The 18,910-nt window shown below is 35.3% G+C and overlaps 1 protein-coding gene across 5 annotated transcripts; it reads left to right on the top strand.

Moving 5' to 3' along the window:
• The first annotated feature begins 1,648 nt into the window (after positions 1 to 1,648).
• LOC107749517 (putative beta-lactamase-like 1) lies at positions 1,649 to 15,898 on the top strand. Of its 5 annotated transcripts, XM_016564693.1 has the most exons (9): positions 1,649 to 1,740; positions 6,159 to 6,228; positions 8,381 to 8,531; positions 9,951 to 10,057; positions 11,058 to 11,215; positions 13,137 to 13,229; positions 13,323 to 13,384; positions 14,460 to 14,565; positions 14,788 to 15,898. In XM_016564693.1, exons 2-9 carry the CDS (start codon positions 6,166 to 6,168, stop codon positions 15,764 to 15,766), a joined length of 1,719 nt encoding a protein of 572 aa, XP_016420179.1. In that variant the 5' UTR covers positions 1,649 to 1,740; positions 6,159 to 6,165; the 3' UTR covers positions 15,767 to 15,898. The 5 variants fall into 5 exon arrangements, with proteins under 5 accessions (XP_016420179.1, XP_016420176.1, XP_016420178.1 ...); XM_016564690.1 differs by having other exon boundaries at positions 1,650 to 1,740; positions 13,137 to 13,384; XM_016564692.1 differs by having other exon boundaries at positions 1,650 to 1,740; positions 9,954 to 10,057; positions 13,137 to 13,384.
• Positions 15,899 to 18,910: the final 3,012 nt, after the last annotated feature.

Consider the following 18,910-nt stretch of genomic DNA (forward strand, 5'->3'; position numbering starts at 1 on the left):
AGATGATTAAATCAATGAGGACAATCATGGGAATGCATAAAACGGTCCATGTGACTTGGGGATGAAAAACATGATTAAATTGAACAGTCATGACATGTGGGATACAGGAGAACTATGTGACACCCCTTGGATAAAGCACATGATTATTGTCTTGATAGCTGATGACGCATTGCTTTTCCAAATTTGTAATAGCACAATGTGGAAATTAATTTTCCATCCTGTATCCCACATTGCCTTTGAATCATGCTATGCATCAAAGCCTCTGTTTAGGTGATCTGTATCTCTATAACAGCAGGTTAAAGTGATTGTTAGGCTCTTGAAAATCTTTAGGTGAACTGGAATGTCTTGTTCAATGATTTGTTATAGTTCAAGTGTGTAGAAAGAGGAAGGTTAAAAGCTCTCTTGTGATATAAAAAAATCTCATCATAGCAAGCTGGGATGCACCTAACGTTACACAAGTTCTCAGAAGTAATTATTTTTCTTGTCCTGACTATATTCTGTTTACAAAGACAAGAAATCATTCATTTCATGCAATCCACACAAACTGAGAAGAACATTGGACAGTCAGCAGACAACTCCATTATTGGTCTAAATAAATATATTGTGTGTATATGCTGTTTGCTTTTATATAAATCTAGGGTTTCATATTTCTAGATGCAGAGAGCTTATTGTAAATTGTAAAAGATTTTTCAATAACTGCTCTCCTACAAAAGAAAGCATACTTGAAAAGTGGTTTCAGAATGAATTGGAGTTTTGTGCTGTCACTTGCTTTCAGCTTCCAATTGCACTCGTGGGTCTGAATAATATTAGTTCATCTCCAGATGTGAGTGTAGAACCTTTGTAGGTTGTAATCAGCATGACTCACTTGGACCACAAACAGGTAGATTAATTGAAACTTCAACTGGACTAGTGTACACACACACACCAGATCTTGTTCTGTCTCAGTAATTGTCACCTATAGGGTCCTGAAACAATCACTGCTGAAGAGTTGTTTTCTCTGATCCTCAGTAAGATTCACTGTTTGAAGATATGGTTGTTGTAAAATAAGTATATTTATCAAATAAATATTTTCTCTCACATTTTGGTGTTTTATTTTGCTTTCCTTTTTACAGTATACCGCACAAATACTGTATATTTTCTTTTGTGTTCTGCAGAAGAAAGAAAGTCCTACAGGTTTGGAACAATGTGATGGTGAGGAAATCATGACAGAATTGTCATTTTTGGGTGATCAGTTCTTTTAGTGTACATGATTACCTGTGCACAACTGTATTTCTTCAACTAATGAATCTGTCTAACAATCAACTGGAATCTTTTTAATGAAAAACAGTGAATGAACTTTACTTGATGAAAACCTATAATGTCATTATATAGTGTCATTGCTCTGAATACAAATACCTTGCATTTTGGTTTGATATTTTGACATCTAATGCAGTGCATTTAATACACTTTTAATTGTAGCCTATAGTGTCCAAATACTAATAAGCATTGCATGCTAGGCCATAACATTGTCTGCTGTCTAACATTATAGCTTAATCATTGCGCGCTGCCCATTCTCCACTGATGGCAGATGTTGCAGATGGCGGATAATCCAGAATCTTGGGTCTGATGCAAGCTGGATTTATCCATGGTCATGATGCCAACATCTGTCGTGACTTCACAGTAAGCTAGCTGAACACGAGAGATTGTGAATACTCCTTTATCGTCAAAGAAGAAAAGCATTCCTAAACAACTCACATAAGGGTAAGTTCATGTTAAAATAGATGTGTTTATTGCAATTTGGTTTAAGCAGTTACAGTACAATAGAAGAAAATGTGAGGATGTCAGTCGTGCTAGACGATTATGTTAATGCAGTGTACATTACTACCATCTTCAATAGCATTTCCTTTCCAAAGTGGAAAACATGACGGAAAAATTGATGTTGATGTTGAGTGTGACTGAAATTCTTTTCTTTATAAAATAAGGTCATATCATGCTTATTTTAATGTGTATTCAGAGTTTTTTTTATAGTGAATGTTCTAACAGTTCTAAGCTATTTTTTTGCATGCATGTTACTTATTTCTCAGTTTAAAATGGTAAATGACAGGACAAAACGATAGGACACTGATAGAAAATGAACCAGTATTATTAAACCCATCATATAATCTTACTAATACCCTCGGTTCATGCAGAATGCTTGCTAACTGGTTGAATTTTGCATTGAAGTATTGCACTTGTCATTGAAAAAATTGTGTATTTGTATTGACTATTTTGCATAACTTTGTCCTTTCTATAAAGCAGGTTACACTTTTTTTTTTAAGTAAATGTTTTTGGCTCATAAAAGCATCACATGGTATATGTATGCGAATCCCAGAATTCTCAAAATTCTGTTTGTGGGCCATGAGGGAGTTTGTCTGGACTTAGAAGCTTGCAGATGGCCTCTTATATGAACCACTGCTGTATATATTAAGCTGGCAGCTTTGTGACTGTGTTCATAAAATATTGTGAGCCAGCCTGCAGGGACAGCACCAAAATGATGGAAAAATTGATGTGAATAGGTGAGTTTGTATTCATCAAATGCACAGACTTTTCCTGGTGCTCAAATTATCAGTCACACTGAAAGTCTACTCTGCAAAGAGAATTGCATAACAAATACATAATTTGAATTGGCCTAGCAAGGAAGGGAATAGCAGTTTTTTGTTCAAATGGAAAGTTTTAAATTGATCAAAAAAGCTTACTACTTACTGAATACAGCACAATATATCATATTTTATAATTAGTAACAAAAGGCACTATTCCATCATAAATGTTTTAAATCATAGCCCAGTCAACAATTTGATCTCACAATGATGTCACCATGAGCTCACATGATTCTCATGGTGTGGTCACAATGTGTGTGTCACAGTGAGCTAAAAGTGTAACCACACAGCGCACTCACTGTGTGCTCATACTATTAGTATGCTACTTTGTTGTCACCAGGGTTATTATAGTTAACTAAAACTTAAACCATAAAAAAAAACCGCTGTAAAATAAATGTTAACTGGAAATATAAATAAAACGTATTATTTTATGCCAGCTTTAACATTTCTCATTTTCACTTAGTTTAAACAATATATATATATATATAAGGAAAAGGAACAAAATTAATAAAACTTTAACTAAAATAAAAAATAAATAATTCAACATATATATACAATAATAAAATAACACTGTTTGTCAAATGACCTTACTGCATTTGTCACATGACCTCATTACATTTGGATGTTTAATTCAGAAGGTGTCTTCCATATATCATCTTGGAATTAATATTGATTATTTTTCAATTTTAATGTTTTTTTTTTTGTTTGTTTGTTTTTTTGTCTTTTCATTTCATGGTTTGATTAAATTGTGGGATACAAAATATGAAGTATGCTCTGTTGTATACTGCTCATTTTGTTAAGTAATGCCTAAAATTTACACTTAATATATATTGCAACAATAGTATTAGTAATATGATAATCTGATATTCCAAACATATAGTCATTAATATTCCTTTTAATACTTTTAAACAATTGTACATGATGGGTGCAGTGAGAGTTTCATTCAAACTAAGGATGCAAATGCATTCCCATTGCCCAGTGCAGACTTACATAAATGGGCAGCATCCATTTGAAAGACACTTGTATTTATTGTCATCAACATGTCATCAAACACTCCCAGGAGTGTCTATTTTTACGAAACAAGTTTGTAATGATCCTAAATTTAGACATCTCTTGTTGTGACCATGTTAGTATTAAAGGCCATTGTCCAGCCTCATGTCACATTGAAATCATCCTCTTTGAAAAATGACAGAAATGTCCACGCATCAGTGACAAAGCATTTTATGAGCTATACAGACAGATAATTAGGACTCTTAGGGACTAAAATAACATGGGTTCATTAATATGCAGTATTCATTCAGAAAATCGTGTAATTCTAATGCCACTAGCATTGGGTGTCAATTGAAAAAAGACAGGTTTCAAATGGAAATGTACTGATGAAGCACATCCTGTGTTCCTTTGAAAAATAGAACCTTTACCATTAAATGTTAAGTAATACGTCAATGCATGTTTTGTTGCATGATTCAGCTTGTGAACAGCAGTGCTTCACTGAAAAATTTACTTTTTGCTAGACCAAACGCTACACTCTCAGGGCAATGACTCATCTGCACAACAGATTCTGTTCAGATTTCACCCTGCATTTACAGTATATGAATGTGAGAAAAGAACAGGTCTTTGGTGGGCATGTTGAGCCCTCAGGACCTTGCGTGTGACACATTTTCTGAGATTTAATAGCTGACATTCGCATATAACTCGCAGGATGCACAGCAAAATCCCCAGAGTTAAATCAACTCTGCTCAGAGTACATATTGTCCCAATCTACAGAGTGTTAAAGTAACACTGAAGCCGAGTTAAAGTTAATGGGATAATTAAGCGATTGATTAAGTAATGATTGAACATTAGTAAAGAAAACCCACTGTTAACAATGTTGAAGATGAACAACTACTGCTCATGCTTTTAGACATGAAAACTTACCACACAATCCTCAACAGTGGTAACTCTGCTTCAGTGTTACTTTAACACTCTGTAGATTGGGACAATATGTACTCTGAGCAGAGTTGATTTAACTCTGGGGATTTTGCTGTGTGTGAAGGCTCATCAGATATGTGCTATTGTTCCCTGAGCTCAATAGACTGGGTAGACGGTCAGAGCCCGTAAGAGTGACTTGCAGTATATTTGAGGGCTAAAATTGATGTTTGATTGCCTGGGTTTAAAAGGTGCGTGTCACATAGATGAGACGATATACTATACATCTTTCTTATGCTGAGTTAAACAGTAGAAAACAGTAGAAAACCCCAAAGAGAAGAATTTATTCACAGGTCGCAGCTGCAGATAACTAAAAGAAAGGTGAAAAACGACAAGTTTTAGCTGAATAGCACCTAAACCAAAGCAATTGTTTTGAAGGATATAAATTGTCCTTTCCATAAGCAGAGGGTGAACCAACTGCAAGGTAAGGCTAAAAGTAGCCTAATCTATTATGTAGGCCTAATCTATTAAGTCTGTACATCAGAAAATCGTTTTTTTTTTTAAGTAAGTACCAGATATGGGTGCCACAAGATATTTTATGATAAGATAATATGACTGAAATTGTATTTAACTTATCCACTTCATCCAGCACTCTTTATGTTTCCTTTCTTATACATTTTCCCCTTTATTATTGCGGTGTGTGTGAAACCACTGCAAATCATCCAGTGTGTGAGTGAACTGTCCAAATGAATCAAACTGAATTGCAAACAATTTCAGACCTTTTTGCAAACCCGTTTGACCGATTAGTTAAAAAGAGTGATTCATTTGCATATCTGGCACCACTAGTTCTGATTCTAAACAGTGGATAGGATACACATATGACTTGATTGATGAAATATTATCAGAGAAAATGATTCTCAGGTCGGTATACGACACGTCAATCCCATTGATACGTAAGGATCATCAGTAATATTTTACTGGGGCACAGCAGAATTTTACTGGCCTGGCCTGCATCTTTCTGCATGTTGGTTGAACCATGTGATGCTTTTTTGTTTTTTGGATCAAATAAGATCGAAAAAGGTTAAACTATTGGTCGATATTATTTGTTACCAAACTGGTTTAACCTAGAAAGCTCAAGTGCATTGCATTGTGGAATATGAAATATACAGTATGGTATTATGATTGTAGTATGATTTTGACCATATGACCATTAATGTTGCTTCTAATATATTGCCTTATCATAAATTTATTTGGTTGGTTGGTTATTTATTTATATATTTATTTATTGCCTACATGTTGGTTGAACCATGTGACTTTGATTTGCCTGCTGGTGAAAGGTTTTAAAAATGTATATATTACTTGACATTTTTTACTTCATGCTTTCCAAAAATATCAATATGAATTTTAATTTGTAAATTAACAACATGATTATTTTAGACATTAATTGTATGGATGAACTGTATGTACAATGTATTTTCAAATAAATTAATGGATAGGACAAAAAAGATTATCGCCACATCATTGGTTTATTCACAAAACATTCTGTTTTTTGTCCCTAAGCTGAAAAGAGATCTATGCCTCTGTTTCCATGAAGTTTGGCAGAACCAGTGAATTGTCTTGTATTTTCTGCTTTGGTAGAGTAAACATGGGAGAGACGGGGAGCAAGGTGGTGCTGAGGGAGATATCTGTGGACGGAGTCCAGCCCCAGGTAATCTCCATGCAGACATCAGCTTCATAGCCCAAACACATCTACAGAGAAATTGTGCATGGCCAAAACAACACAAATCCTTTTCTAACAAGTAAACAACAAAGACTAAACAATTAGATTATGACTTCTCTTGTTGAGTCAAAAGCAATGTACTAATCTGTTGATGCATCATTGTTTAGTTCATGACCATCTGTGCGTGCAAGGCTCACAGTGCGTTTCACTGCTATTCCATTAGCAATCCCTTTTGCTTTACTCAAAACTCACTAGCTGTGATGCTGCACAGGATGGGATCAAGATGCAAAGTCTCTCTCATTATTCCTCAGAATATAAATTTTTTATTATTACATGACAGTTTTTTTTAACTGGTTGAACTGGTTCATCTGACACTTGAGTTGTTTACATGGTAAAACCTTTTGAGACTATACTCTCTTTTTTACCCTCTACTGCATTTGTTCAGCACATTTAAAGGTGTTATTTAAATTTAAAAAATCATTTATTAAAATACATTTATTTTCTGTAATTTTACTAATGAAAGAATGTTTCAAATCAAATAGTGATGCCCTAATACTATTTTATTATATTATATTGTTTAGAAACATTTATCATACAATAAATTTTGTATTTTTGTAACTGTGGATATTATTTTATTTTATTAACTTTGGAGAGGATGTCAGTGCTATATTCAGAATTCAGTAATCTCACTGTTGGGGTTTCTTTCAGCCTGCTGTCAAACCCTGCTGCTCCTGTTAATCCCAATGTACCTCCAGGTCAGTTGGTCCAATCACGACCTGCTATAAGAGTCACATGTCAGGGTCCTTGGATGAGTGGAGTGCAGTAGTGTAGGTTTAGCGCCTGCAAATGGCCTGATAAGATTTGTGTTGGAGAATATCTGCCAAAAGACTTGCCAAATGAGTGACTTGACAAATGTTAAATGTAGACAACATGTGACCCAAATTCAAAAACTTGTTCAAAAAACAGTACATATATCCTTGGGTCCCTTATGTAACCTTTCCTGTAGTCCCCTCAGGCATGTCCAATGTTGACGTTCACTTTATGTGATTAAATGCTCTTGCAGGATGAAGTCTGCCATGTCTTGTCATCTTGTGACACACAAAAATTCTCATGAGATTTGAAGTTTGATTCTCCATACGTGGGAAGTCTAATGGTTCAGAGAAGGGAACGCACTAAAAGCGGAAAATCAGCAGCCAAGTGAATCGATTTGCAGGGATTAAGATAAAGAACCGCTCTGGTCTGATGGGGTTTAGAGGGGTAAATCTTGGGATTATGATGTCAGGTCAGGCGCTGTGGTGGAAATTGAATTGTCAAAGGGAATCTGGCGGCCAGGATTATGCCACAGTCAGTGTGGCGATGGCAAGAGTTAGATCTGTGTCTACCCAGTGGTACCTAGGGTGTGACTGCGATGGAATGGGGTTTTCCACTTCAGAAGAGAAGGAATTCCATACAGAATCTGCACACTTTGGATTAGAACAGCTAGTTGAAATAGAGTCATATATACACATAATATTACAGATGGACCTTTACTTCTGGTGAGTGTAATTATATTATGTGTTGTTGTTTTAAAGAGTTTTGGTCAGCAACTACTTACATCATAATTTGTTCTCCTTGGCTAACTTTATCGGTTTTTGTTTGGCTTTTTCTTGCAGTCATTAATTATAATATTTTGAATGACTCACAGCATGACGAACGGAGTAGACCCAGAGATGCACTGTGCTTCATTTTCTAATTTATTTTAGTTTTGGAGTGTGGAATTGTGATTGATTGCATTGGGATGTTATAATATTAAGTAGCACAAGTGTTTGCAAAATGGCTAATTATAAGAAATGTTTCTTGAGCACCAAATCAGTATATTAGAATGATTTCTGAAGGATCATGTGACACTGAAGAATAAAGTAATAACTCCTAAAAATTTTGCTTTGCCTTTTAAGGGTAATACATTTCATTTTAAATATATTAAAATAGAAAGCAGTTTTTTTTATCAAATAATTGCAGCCTTGGTGAGAATAAGAGAAGCATTTAAAAAAACTTACAATCCCCAAACATTTGAATGGGTGTGTATATATAGTGAACTAAAATAGCCCCCCAAAAAGTTTTCCTACCGTTAATCCTCCAATGTTTTTATCCATTTTAATAGCCGACACCAGCACTTGCCATAGACGGGTTAACTAAAACCAGCAAGATGAAGGTGAAATGGACCCAACTGGGCCTGGTGTTTTTCTTGCTGTTGTCCATCGTCATGACTTCTTGCTTCATTTGGCAGTACCAGCTGCCCAAGTTAGTGCTAGGTGAGTGAGTTGTCCACAGGTCATGTGTTAACTAACGTTTACTTGCTCAGACAACAAGACTCCTTCCTTGTGAAAGCCTTAAGTCACACTTATAAACTTTTAAAGAAGATAGAATTATACAAATCTCTTTCGCAGTTTTATAAATACTCCTACTGAATAAACTATAACAAAAATCGGTCTGTTTTGGTGTCAGATGTGCATGTCTGAGAGGTTACACGAGGCGCGATTAGTAGATCCTATTATCTGCTGTCTCTGAGAGTGGGGATTGACTTTGAATGCTAAAGATGGAAGACTGTCTTCTTTTCTAGGTGAACATGCAGTGGAGCTACATACTGTATGTAAAGCAGATTTGTGCTGCTTAATCTATAGACCTAAAGGCAGTAATGTATTGAGGCCGATTCCCGAAACCACAATCAAGTTTAACCAGGCATTATGTAAATGTGCTAAATCACTGGTCTTAAACTAAATGGAAAATAGAAACAAAAATTTGAAAGTTGAAACATTAAAATTACTAATTGGTAAGCTGAAGCCAAAACTGAAATAAAAACAAATGAATCCTAAATATTAATATTAAAATAGACAAAAACACAAAACAAAAGTAATAAAAAATAAACTGATAATAAAATAAAACTAATAAAATAAAATAAACTGAAAATATAAAAATACAAGCTTATTCAAAATATTAATCAAAACTATAGTAGTATATAAATAATATTAAAATAGCAGTGGTCATTGTAATTATTTTAAGTGCAAACACAATCTATAATAAGCAAGTTCTCATTAGGTATGCCAGTGTGCCTCATGCTCAACAACCTGACACTCAGAACTGGCCTGCAAAATGGATAATTGCAGCATGCTATTTGCATTGAGCACCAATTTTGTGTCCATTGCCTGATTTGCATAATTATTTTAGTCATTTGGTGCCTGTGCAGTTCATTCTTAGTGAATTCAACTCTAATAAGTTTATTCCCTTTATAAAGATGAATTTCTTCTACCCACATGATGGCTTAAATTTTATTCTCAAATGTTGTTTACATGTTTTTCATGCTTTTCAATCAAGTTTATTTACATCATGCATGATACATTCTTCTATATTTTTTTAAACCATTAAAATGTGTCTATATTTAGCTAGAAAAATGATTAAATGTATTCATGCAGACCTTTGTCTCTATCTGTTCTGTTATGGAAATTAAAGTGGGGCTTATTATTTGTATGTGTATTCAAAATTGATCTGTCACCTTTTTCATTCATTGTTTGAGCTCATGTTGCAATTTTGTTCGATTAGGAACTAAATGTGCTCTCTTCACTAAATTTCAATGTTTATGCAAAATTCCTTAAACATTTCTCTAAGTTTTTCCTCTTGCACTGTTCACTTTCTCTCTTTTTATATATTTGTATGACTGTGTGCTCACTCTTAAGAAGAAAATACTGGGGAAAGATCCAAATCTGTGAGAATGTGCCCTCGCTTCCCAGAGCCCACATCTCTTGAACACCCCATCCCCTCTTTGAAGGAGGCGCTTGAGAAGGTAAGCATGTGAAGATCGAAAACTAAAGCCTACACTGCCCAAAAATCATATTTAACCAGTATTTTTGTGCTATGATTTTACCTTTTGTAGGATTACAACATTTTATCTCCTAGTTTGCTTTCTCCTTATTCAAAAACTCAAGTCTATAGTTATATCTAGATCATTATTTCAAAATGTCCCCTCGCACTTTAAATGCGATTAGAGCAAAAGCCTTGGCTGAAAGTGCACCAGCTTATAAATGCTGTTCCTTCATCTGTACCTGTGGCCATTAAAAGCATAAAACAGCTTCATTGCTCTTGAAAGCAGCTGTAAAAAATAATGTACTGCTGCTGGAGGCATTCGTGACAGCACCTTAAAAATGTGTTGCCTGAAATGAAATTAAAATGTCAGCTTTTGTAATCAATGTAAAGTATGAATATGAGAGAGCCACATAATGATCAGAGTAGTTTGACACAATATTTAGACAAAAACATTAGAAAATATAATTCATTTGGCATCATTAAGAGTGTTGGCTCATAGAATAAGTACTTAAAAAAAAAAAAAATGCTCTCAGTATTTAAGGGTTTTATTATTATGTTGAAATGTGTAATTTCTGTGCCACTAGCTTCATCAAACGGAATCACAAAAGCATTGACAGCCATTGGTCGGTTCGACAGAATGTTCCGCCCTAAACTCATGCCATTGGTTGAGCCTGATTCTGCTGGTCAGCATGCTTAACAGAGCAATGTTTTGAATGCCACTGTGATATTTCAGGGAAATCGACATATGTCTGGCTTACTTGTATTTGTGTGTTCTGGAAATATATACTACTGTTGGAATCAGTATGATTTTTTTAAAGAATATAGTGATTTTTTTATTCAGCAAGGATGCATTAAATCAATAGTTTATTTTAACATGGAGCACATTACACAAATCACATTTCACTTCAGCTACATGTTATGCATGTCAGAATCACTGCTGGCAAATTAATTAATGTAATAATGTCTTGTCATTTGTTTAGGTTGACGCACTGCTGCGGAATAACATCAACCCCATCAGTCTGCCCTCATTGTCAGCTATTGTTACTTACAATGGCACAGTACTGTGGACAGGGAACTTCGGCAACAGAAATGGTAGTGATCCAAACTCTGCACCACCAAATGAATACACCGTTTACAGGTAAGGTACATTTATCTATTATGTTTTTCCATATATATATATATATACATACATATATGTGTGTGCGTGTGTGTGTGTCATATTTTGTACATTTTTTGAAAGTTACATTCACTAGAAGATATTTTCGCGCTCCATCTGAGTAAAAATCAAGTTTTTTGCACCTACTTAGACCTTCTCAAGTCTGTATTTAATTCAGTGTGCGTCTAGCAACCTCTTTTTGCATTGAAAGTTACATTCATATTCACTTTCTTTTTGGTTATTGGTTAATATTGGTTAATAAGAGATATGATAAACTTGCCTCTGCATCACCCTCATACAATAAAGTCTGGCACAGAGAGGAAACGTTATCATAATTGCCAATTAAGTGTCTGTGTGTCTTTTTTTTTTCACTTTTCCCCCTTCTCAAGGGTCCTTGATTTGGGCCCATATAGCTGCAATCATTCAAGCATCATCACCTAAGAGCTATGCTGCTCTTTTTCATTGACGGAGCACACATCTCCACATTTAGAGCTCAATTATATACTTGGCCTGATTTAATCAGTCCAAATCCACTTCTAATTTGCTCATTTTACTTTATAGATTGGAGCTGTCATTTCAAGCACCACAGTTTAGTGTTGTTGCAATTTCAAAGTGGACAAAAGAAAGCTTGTTTTCTCTATTGAAAACCATGTTCATTTGTTTTTAAATTTAGGCACATGTGCACTTTTAAAAATCAGAACCAAATGGACATGAATACCAGCACTATTTTAAAGCACATATTGAAGCAATGCATAGATTTGATCATTATATATATTCAAAAGGAACATCCACTCCAGAGATTGTAATAATAGACCTTATTTCTATCTGAACTTTGGCCTCCAAAATTACATTTGTACAGTTTATATTAAAGGGAAAGGGTTTGTACAAATATTCAATAATTTGCTTTCACATCACGCACACATTTCCCTTTTAGTTTATAAAACCTCTCTATGGACTGTATTGTGCTGTATTTAAGGCCAAAGCTTATTTATAATGGTCCTGAGGGTTGGCAGCTGCATGGTATGGTTTTGAATACAGATGATAAGGCTGGTGGTTTTATCAGAGCTTGAGAATGTATAGCCACTTTCTCTGCTTTCTGAGAAGTAATCTTTTCTGAGTCACTGAGCTGATTTTCTATAGTTATAGCTGTAAGGATAATCTTGTACACAACCTGGCAATTGTTTTCAAGACTGAAACTAGAGTAATGGATTATGGAATGGTTTTATGGCATTTTCAGAGTCAAGGGTATTCACAAATATAATCCATCTTTGAGTTGCGAGGTGTTTTGACCTGTGTTATGCTCACATGGCTGAGGAGTGTATAGGATTTATGAGGGCACACTGTTAAGAGATGTAATTTTCATGGTTCAAAAGGCTGAGTATGAGCTCATAAACTACTCAATGCCAGTTTCAGTGTTAAGTTCTGACACACACAGGGTTGGCCAGCCAATCAACACTGCACAATGCAAAAGACTTAACAAGTCAGGAATTGTTAAAAGCCTTTTCATGAACATGTGAAGCCTAATACGACAGTGAAATAATTTGGAATTATGACATTTTTATTGAAATAAATAAAATAAAATAAAAAATGTTTTATTGAAAGAAAAAAAAAACACCAATGAGTCAGAAAAGGTTTACCGTTCCATTTACCTATACTGTTAAGGATTTTGTGATGACATCCTTTGATGCTCAAAGTAGCATTATACTTCACTTGATGTCTAGCAATTCTATTGCATTTTCATGATTAATAATTCAATTTCATTGCTGAACTTATAGCACCAATGCAAAAGCTCTTATTATGTTCTCAAAGCTTATGATAATTTTCATAAATAATAAAAATCTTATTTTGAGCACACTGAATATAGACAATGTCTGAATCTGCTGCACGGTTGCCTCGTCTGTAGGATTGCCAGTGTTTCCAAGATCTTTCCCACCCTGATGCTGTATCGACTGTGGGAAGATGGCAAGGTGGCCTCTCTGGATGACCCCCTGGAGAAGTATGTGGACAACTTCACCATTAAAAACCCCCTGGGCAAAAGCAGAGACTCTGAGCTGAAATACGTCACTGATGGTCTGATCTTCCTTGACAGCGGTGAGGTTCAAATCCGATCGTCGTCTGTAACATTAAGAAGAATGGCCAGCCAGCTTTCTGGTAAGTTTCCAGCTTCCAGTCTTGTGTCAAGAAGCAATTCCATGATTGCGCAATCACCGAGCGTTGGAATAACAACATTGTTTATTCACAGCATGTAATAGCCATAGCAGCAGGTCAAAATTAATGTTTCTCTGAGCTCAGCGGTGGGCCTGCTGTTTGACCTTAATTACTAGTGGTGAACACGGACAATTAAGTGGGAAAACTCAAGAGCTCAGAATTAAAAACAAGAAATTATTCTATTGCATTTTCACAGTAATGAAAGTAATGTAGCTGTAGTGACTGGTGATGCCTTCACTTACTTGATGTGTGTAATTACTGATCACAGCTGCTATGCCTGTATGCTAGTTAAAATGAAATGCAGATATTAATTTAAATCCTTTCAGTGCAGAAATTAAACCGTCTTTAATGTAGAAAGCTCTCATCAGCGTTAAAGTCTATTGCTGTTGCTGTCTTTAGTAGTTTGTTGTTGTTCCATCTCATCAATTTTTTTTTTCAACTGTAAAACAGTGGAAAAGGACAGTGTTCTGACCTTACTTTGCTGATGATGAGATTTAGTTCAAACACACACTGAATGCATACATTAGCGTACAAAGTATATTTTGGGCTTTAGAACTAAGAAGAGTTTTTCATACTGTGCCTTCAAAACTTCAGTGTAAATGCTCACAAGCCGCTGCTTTTTTAATTCCAATATAGGTTGCAACTGTCCAAAATCCTTCAATTACTGTTTATTTGCAGAGCCTCCATTACATTTATCCTACTTCATCTGTATTTCCTCACTGTAACTTGGGAAGGCCAAGTTTCAAATGTAGAAATTTAAATGATTTATTCTGGCTTATGAATTAGTATTCAATAAAATTATTGTTGTGAATGTACAGGACAAACTATTTTTGCTGCTCAGTTTAAATACATGCTCTTACTTTGGAGAACGTTTTGTGTTCTGAAAGTTTTTGTTCATGTTTTGACCCCTTTAAAAGAACATGAATTTCCCTAAGCTGCAAATGTTCATGTGATTGAAGCAAATTGCTTTTTAAAGAGTCACAAATATGCATTAGTCACAATATTGTATTTTTTGCAGGTCTACCCCGAAGACTCCGTGGAACTACCTTGCTGTGGAAAGGGAAGACCAAGTCTGCAATCAACCTCCTGCAGGATGATGTGCTCGTTGCTGATCCAGGGACCAAGTAAATTTCCGCCGCATTAATTTAGCTGATTTATGTAACCAGATTTGTTCCTTTCAGCTACTTTAAACAAACTCATTTTGTGTCATCTGAATTGCTGTTTCTTTGTGGAAAGGTTATGGACCATGACGATAATGATAATAACTTTTCTGTTGTCTCCTAATAATACTCCTTGGAGGCTTATAGAAGACATAACATACTGTTCTCTTCGATTTTCTCTGTTAGATGTCACTACAGCAATTTGGCATTCTCTTTGCTCGCCCATGTCCTCTCTGAGAGAGTTGTCGGTATCAATTACCAGCGATGGATTACGGATAACATTCTGGGCAGGTTGGGAATGGAGGACACAGGGTTTGACATCAACCCTGGTATTCAAAGTCAAATGGCTGTAGGTGTATACGCCAGTGGCCAAACGGCACCTCTTTATGACTTGGGTTGGTACCGCCCCTCGGGCCAGATGTATTCAACAGCTGCTGACATGGCTAAATTATCAATGATGTTACTGGGAGCCTATCACCGCAAGCTATTGGAGCCCGACACTTTAAAAATGATGCTAATGCCTTTGTTCCGCTGTGAAAAAAACTACTTCGCCAACCGCACCGGAACGCCGTGGGAAGTGAATGAACAGATGGGATATGAGGTGCTACGCAAGGATGGCGATCTAGACGGCTACTCCGCTATGTTCTCTCTGGTGCCTCGCCTTAAGCTTGGATTGGTGGTGCTAATGGCAGGCACACGGCCACAGAACCAGGATATGGTTTCAAAGGCCTACTCATTTATCATTCCTGCCATGGAGAGGGCCTTCAGGGAAGCCAAGCAGTTTCTTGTTCCTCCGCCCAATCCTGCACCCTACGTGGGCTTTTACACTTACAGCAACATTACGTTTTACGAGATTAAAGCGGGGCCAGATGGTGTCTTGATCATGCAGCAGTTTGGACCTCAAATAGAGGATCTCATCCCTGAGCGGTATCGGACCATTAAATTGAATTACCTAGTGGACCGAGTCTTTAGAGTCATGTTCGAGAAAGAATATCCTTGTGTGCTGCATGTCAACACCGCGTCAGTGTCCCTCGAAGCCCAAGATGGGCAGCTGTTTAACTTTTATGTCTTTGACAAGAAAGGCGTGTCTCCTGGATTCGACGCTCCAGGGCTCAACACATATAATGTGATTAAAATATCTCGCAGACCCACGTTCTCTAACTGAGGATGAAATGGTTTCTGAAAAACTGTGCTCTGAGACACTGGGGGTTTATTTATGAGTGATTGCATCAAATGATCACAGAGGATGGTTACCACTGTCATTGTTTTTCATGTAATAGCTTGTTTACCCTGCAAAGAAATGTCAGCATAACCTATTTGGTAACACTTTACAATAAGGTTCATTAGTTAGCATTAGTTAACTACTTTAGTTAACATGAACTAAGCATGAACAATACTTCTACAGCATTTATTAATCTTAGGTAATGTTAATTTTAACATTTACTAATGCATTATTAAAATCAAAAGTTGTGCTTGTTAACATTAGTTAATGCACAGTGAATTAACATGATTTTCATTAACTAACATTAACAAAGTTTAGTAACTACTGTAATAAATGTATTGTTCATTGTTTGTTCATGTTAGTTAATACATTAACTAACATTAACTTATGGAACCTTATTGTAAAGTGTTACCACCTATTTTTCCACACGTTCATATGCTTGTATATATAAAATAGTCCTTATATTTTCATATCCACTCGCCATTGTATATAAAAACCTTTTTGTACACTACTACGCTACTTCCTGAAACTAACATTATGAGTGATTCATGTGTTTTTTTCAAGCAAAATAACATTATTTGAATAATGGGCTCTTATGGAGACCTCATTGGGTTTATTGATCTCGCTAAATAACTGTCACATTTTCATTTTCTATGCTATTGCAATTGAATATCCAGAAATAAATACAGTTTCCAGTGCTCTAATAGTCTTTTATACAAAATAAGCCTTGTTTTAAGTCCCGTTCTATGTAGGAATATTAATGTGTGTTGGAATTTTCTGAAAAAGATTTGAGTGTGACAATCATTTTGAATGTAAATTTTAAACACGGTCAAGCTATAATTCATTGTTAGCATTGAAAGGTCATTATGCATTCATACCTCTAACTTTTAGAGTTTTGTACTTGTGTTTTTGATCTCCCGTATATATTCTTATGAATAAGAATTTAATTATGAGAATGCAAATGAGTTTTTTCTCCCAATTATTTGCTTAGGCTTAGTTTGTACAGTGGAATGAATACAATTTATTTACAAAAACATACCAAAATAAACCATGGGTATCTGCAATTGGAACCTAATTCTGCAGTATGGGGGAAAACTGGTGATTTGGAAAGACATACCCGCTAAAACTGATAATATATTCAAAACCTTTTTAATAGAGAATGCAAAATTGCTTTATTTCTATATTTGCGAATGATTTTGGTATGATATATGAACTTGGTGTTAAACCCATTAATGTTTTTTCTTCTCTCTATCATGTTCTATAAATTACAAATTACAAGTCTCCCTCTGAGACAGTGACCCATTCGTCTCTCATTTATGTCACAGCAGGACGAAGCTGCTAGATTAAACTGTCAGCAGGCAAGGTCAGTAACATGGGACAGAAACAAATAATGAGCAATGTTTGAAAGTAAAGCCACAGTTCTCCAATGTATTTAATAGTTACAATCCACAGTTACAAGAAATATTCTAATTCTCATGATGTTGAATTCTAGTGAAGCACTTAAACATTTATAAACCAACAATAAAACTCCATAGTTGCAACATTTAAACCAGAATCCCTGCACACAGCATTCTTGTACCAGACAAGCCCCTGCAGTTAATTGAAACATAAAATACACACTTTTCCATAATAGTCTGTAAAGATTAATGTGCCATGCAGCTCTTATTGTTCTATTTTCATGAAGTATTTTCCAAAGACTCGCTTCTGGCACAAGTATGCTACTTCCTCTCCTCTCTAGTGCTGGAGGAAAATAGATCCAAGGAACAGTGTGCTTTTTTTCCTTCTTTTCATGTCCCCATGACACAAATGACAAAAAGAACAACTCATTCCCAATAAGACTGATGGCGATTGTTTTGAAATGATTATTGTCCATATGACATTTTATACAGTAATACTGTTTCAATTTAGATGTGTAGGACAGACGTCCATCCACATGCTGACACAGACAGACAGACAGACAGACAGATAGACAGATAGATAGATAGATAGATAGATAGATAATTTTAATTTGTTTTAAAATTAAGATAAAGCTTATTTAGCACAGCGCATTGTATTTATACAATCAACATAAATAATCTACATGCATAAATCCTAATTTGAGTGAAAAAGCTTTGAATAAATAAACAAGGATAGTTATGCCTGTACACAATATGTGACCTTGGACCACAAAACCAGTCATAAGGGTTAATGTTTCGAAATTGAGATTTATACATCATCTGAAAGCTGAATAAATAAGCTTTCCATTGATGTATGGTTTGTTATGATAGGACCATATTTGGCCGAGATACAACTAACAATCTTTATTTTGATAGTCCACTTTAGACAATCTAATAACTAGAAATAACTTTACAACTACATGTCAACTAGCAGTCATTAGAGTAGACTGTCTGCTTAACATCAGCCAACATTATTTTGATGGTCTTTGCAAGTACACGTCAACTTATTCTACTAACTTTACCATATAACCTAACAGTCTACTAATTCTCTAATGAGAGTTAGTTGACATGTAGTTGCAAATTAATGAGAGGTAGTTGACGTGTAGTTGCATAGTTATTTATAGTTAGTAGAATGTCTAAAGAAAATAAAGTGTAACCCTGAATTATACAGAACATTTAATACAGACTTCATGGGGATTATACAGATGTCCCATTTAATTTTTAAACGGATGCATAGCAGCAATTTTGTCATCAATTAATCAATGACTTTGGTGTCTCCTGTTATTTCACTAATGTTCACAGGAACCGTATTATTGACCACGAGTGGCTTGATAACAAGTGGCACTTCTGCAAAATTGTACAGTGTTTTATTTTTGTTCCAATTTGTATTTATTTGGATAACATGACCATACTGGTTAGCATTAACTTAATTTGGTCTTTAGCTGCAAAAAGCCTGATAGACCATATCAATCCAAACCCAGTATGTGTCCATTCACATCTAGTTTTAAGGAATTGTCAATTATTTGCACATTATTGTAATTGACACATTTCACATCTATGTCTTTTTCTGTTCTTAGCGAGAGGTAACCAAAGCTTCCTATGTGAGATTGCAGAGCATGTTGTCTCACATGAAAGCATTCATTCTCCCGTC

This window comes from Sinocyclocheilus rhinocerous, unplaced genomic scaffold, assembly GCF_001515625.1.
Source record: "Sinocyclocheilus rhinocerous isolate Xijiao unplaced genomic scaffold, SAMN03320098_v1.1 scaffold889, whole genome shotgun sequence".
NCBI lineage: Eukaryota > Metazoa > Chordata > Actinopteri > Cypriniformes > Cyprinidae > Sinocyclocheilus > Sinocyclocheilus rhinocerous.